A 3,790-nucleotide genomic window follows, 5' to 3' on the forward strand; every position below is an offset into this window, starting at 1 on the left:
TCTTATATTTAGGTCTATGATCCATTTAGAGTTAATGTGAGTATATGTTGTGAAGTAGGGGTCCAAATTCATTCTTTTGTGTGTGGATATCCAGTTGTCAAAGCACCATTTGTTGAAATAACTATTGTCTCTCATTGAATGTTCTTGGCACTTTTCTCAAAACCAAATATATCTCTAGATATGTGGGCTTATTTCTGGATTCTCACTTTTATTTCATTGATCTGTGGGTCTATCTTTATGCCAGTACCACACTGTTTTGATTGCTGATAAAGGCAGTAATTTCATACTAAAGAGTAGAAAACTGAGGAGATCTACAAAGGCACTAAGAAAAAAAGATGGGTGGGATGGGGAAGTTTCCTGGTAGTAGCCAAGAAGTGAATGGTCTTCAAGTTGCATAAGAGAAAACTGTTGAAAAGAAGTGGGGTGATGAGCATCTCCATAGAAAAATATAGTCACACTATCTTGGAAGCATTTTAGGTAAGACATCCAAAATATTAGGCAATGCTGAAAGATGGGAGAGAACAGAATGAAGCAAGGAATGAGAGTGGCTGTAGGGCAGGGCTTGGAGGAAACTCCCTCTGCCTGCCGAGTGTGCAGATGATGAGAAAGGATGGCAGCCCAGTTCAGGAAAGCTCTTGAAGGGGTTGTTGAGAAAATGCCCACTCTCTCCAATCAGAGCATCTTGGTTTACCTAGCACCCCCACCCCCCAAGGAGGAGCCAGGGGTGGTGCTTTGTGATGTCTAAGCTCCCACCCACCTGCGCATTTCCCCTACTGGCTGGGGCAAGTGCCTAGCTGAACAAACAAAGCCAAAGGGCGTGGCTCCTCATTGTACTGGTAAGGGGTGTTTTACAGTCTGGTCAGGAGCTCTGGAGAAGACCACTGGGAGGCTTCAACATGGTTAAAGTTACCAGGAAGCCAGAGAAAGCTAGCACAGTTATGGAACAACCAACCCTAAGCACAAAACAATTAACCTCAAGCACAAAAAGAAAGAAGAGGAAGAACCGCTCTCGACCCAGACCCATATGTAGTGGCAAGGTGAGACCACCTCACTCAAGTTCCTCCTCTTCTTTCCCATTGATTCCCCTCCCCCAAGACTCCCACCCTTTCCTTGCCTGGCATAAAACCCCTCATTAGCCTTTGCCCCTTCTCATGAATCCTGACTATCCATTCAGTCCCCCATCTTCTTCCTCCAACTCATTGCCCTTCTGGAATCACCCTGTTTGCCCTTCCAGGTGAAGAAGATGCAGAGGGGAATGAAAAGACTGCTTCACGGAAGTTCAAGAAAAAAATCCTCTCGTTCTAGTACAAGAATTCCAAGAAAGGTAAAGAGAGTGAAAAAAGCCAAGAAATTTCGGCCTTTAGCAAAGGTTGAATAGCAGCCTAAGTCCAAAGCACTAAGGCCTGGCCTGAAAGACCCTACAACGGCAATCCTACAAGATATGACACCATCCTGGAGCAGAGATGGTAGTGATTAAAATGAAATCAACAACTTTTGAGAAGCCCCTTTTTCCAGGAGGTGTGTGTGTGTGCACGCGTGTGTGCAGGTTCTCTGGTTATGAAGAACAAGGGAAAGAAAGGAAGAGACAGATTGTGAGAAGGAAGAAGCTGAGGTTCTGGGCAGTTGGGGGCTACATTGACAGGTCCACAGTTAGCCAGACATTATGGATAAAGACTGGTTGAGGACTGAACATTGAAGACAAACTTCCATTCCTAACATTTAACCCACAGGCAAGGAGGAAAAAGTGCTTGAGGTGTGTGTGTGTGTGTGTGTGTGTGTGTGTGTGTGTGTGTGAGGTAGAGAGAGACAACATCAGTGTTTAGATTGCCAGAACCTGAATGGGGAGAGGTGTGATGTGTGTTGGGTGAAAGGGTCACCCCCTAATAAAAGTAGACAAAGAGACTACCTTCAGGCCACCGACTTCATAGCAGTGTTTGCTTTCCCCCATACTATGCAGGAAACAACTAAATGCCCTCAGAAGAACCCTAAATGCATCCTAATAAAAGTTATTGACAGCACTCCCAAGGACTAAAATAATGGTGTTTAGATGCCACAAACCCAGCACAAATGAGGTCCCTTTTTTTGCTAAGAAAATTTAGGATGAAGCAGTGTCCTATCAGGTTAAGGAAGCCTTTGACCAATCATTAGCTGACCCTTAAGCTAAAAGATAGAAGATACTTTAGTGATTACACACAACAAAGAATATAGACTTTACAGAATTAGTTCAGGAAAGTCACCAAACCTCCAAAACAATAACATATCCCAATAAGTAGATATCCACATACAATGAAGGAAATTCGACCCCCCCTCATACCATATTTAAAAAATAAACCAAAGACCTAAATATAAGAGCTAAAACTATTTAACTCTTAGAAGAAAACATTGATGTAGATCTTCATGACCTTGGACTAGGCAATGGTTTCTTATATATGATACCGAAAGTATAAGCAACCAAAGAAAAAATAGATAAATTAGATGTCATCATGATTAAAATCTCTGGTGCATTGTAATTAAAATCTCTGGAGAAAATACTTGCAAGTCATATATCTGATAAGGATCTAGTATTCAGAATATATAAATAACTCTTTAAACTCAATTAAAAAAGCCAGAGAAGTCAATTAAGAAATGGGTAAAGGATTTGAATAGATATTTCTCCAAAAAGATACAAAAAGGACAGTGAACTCATGAAAAGATGTTCAATATCACTAGGCATCAGGGAAATGAAAATCAAAACCGCAGTTAGGTACCATTTCTAGACATTTCTGAACACAATTAGACACCCACTAGGATGGCTGTAACTTTTTAAAAATGAAAAATAACAACTGCTGGTGAGGATATAGAGAAGTAGGAACCCTCACTCATTTTGCTCTTTGTAATGTAAATTGGTGCAGCCAAGGTGAAAACTAGTTCGGCCTTTCCTCAAAATGTTGCACATAGAGTGGTTATATGACCCAGCAAATCCAGTCCTAAGTATCTAACCGAGAGAATGGAAAATATATGGCCACACAAAGACTTGTACACAAGTGTTCATAGCGGCATTAGTCATAATAGTCCCAAAATAAAAACAACCCAGACATCCATCAATTGAAGAACAAATAAACAAAATGTGATCTCTCCATACAATGGAATATTATTCAGCCATTAAAAGCAGTGATGTATTCATACATGTGACAACATGGATGACCCTTGAAGACATGATGCTAAGTGAAAGAAGCCAGACACAAAAGACCACATGCTATATGAGTTCATTCATATTATATGTCCAGAAAAGGGAATCCTACAGAGGCAGAAAGTAGATTAGTGTTGCTTAGAACTGGAGTGGGGAGGAATGAAAGAGGGTGGAGGCGACGGCAGCTAAAGGGTACAGGGTTTCTTTTTGAGGTGATGAAAATGTTTTAAACCAACTGGGGTGATGGTTGCCTGGATCTGAATATGTTAAAAACCATTGAATTGTCCATTTTAAATAGGTGAATTTTATGGTCTGTGAATTATATCTCAAGAAAGCTGTTAAAAAATCAACAGGAACCCTCAGTTTGTTTCCTATACAGTTGCTGGAGGGGAGGTGGGTGGGGGGATGGGGTAACTGGGTGATGAGCATTAAGGAGGGCGCGTGATGTAATGAGCACTGGGTGTTATATGCAACTGACGAATCACTAAACTCTACCTCTGAAATTAATAATACACACTATATGTTAATTAATTGAATTTAAATAAAATAAAATAAAGTATCAACAGGAAAAAGTCTCCGGCAAGAGTGCACTCTATAGATTTAGAGTCTCGTGCGAAGGTT

At 40.8% G+C, this 3,790-nt stretch overlaps 1 protein-coding gene across 1 annotated transcript; it reads left to right on the forward strand.

Annotated features, from left to right (window-relative positions):
- Positions 1-896: 896 nt before the first annotated feature.
- LOC123786549 (uncharacterized) lies at positions 897-1,378 on the forward strand. The gene is made up of 2 exons (XM_045788834.1): positions 897-1,037; positions 1,235-1,378. Exons 1-2 carry the CDS (start codon positions 897-899, stop codon positions 1,376-1,378), a joined length of 285 nt encoding a protein of 94 aa, XP_045644790.1.
- Positions 1,379-3,790: the final 2,412 nt, after the last annotated feature.

This window comes from Ursus americanus, chromosome X, assembly GCF_024610735.1.
Source record: "Ursus americanus isolate L20-20 chromosome X, mUrsAme1.1.p, whole genome shotgun sequence".
Lineage (NCBI taxonomy): Eukaryota > Metazoa > Chordata > Mammalia > Carnivora > Ursidae > Ursus > Ursus americanus.

Bases quoted from the DNA above. Each gene is read 5' to 3' on its own strand.
- LOC123786549 (XM_045788834.1), top strand. From the start codon at position 897: ATGGTTAAAGTTACCAGGAAGCCAGAGAAAGCTAGCACAGTTATGGAA. The intron at 1,038-1,234 runs GTGAGACCACCT...TTGCCCTTCCAG, and splicing joins GACCCATATGTAGTGGCAAG to GTGAAGAAGATGCAGAGGGG.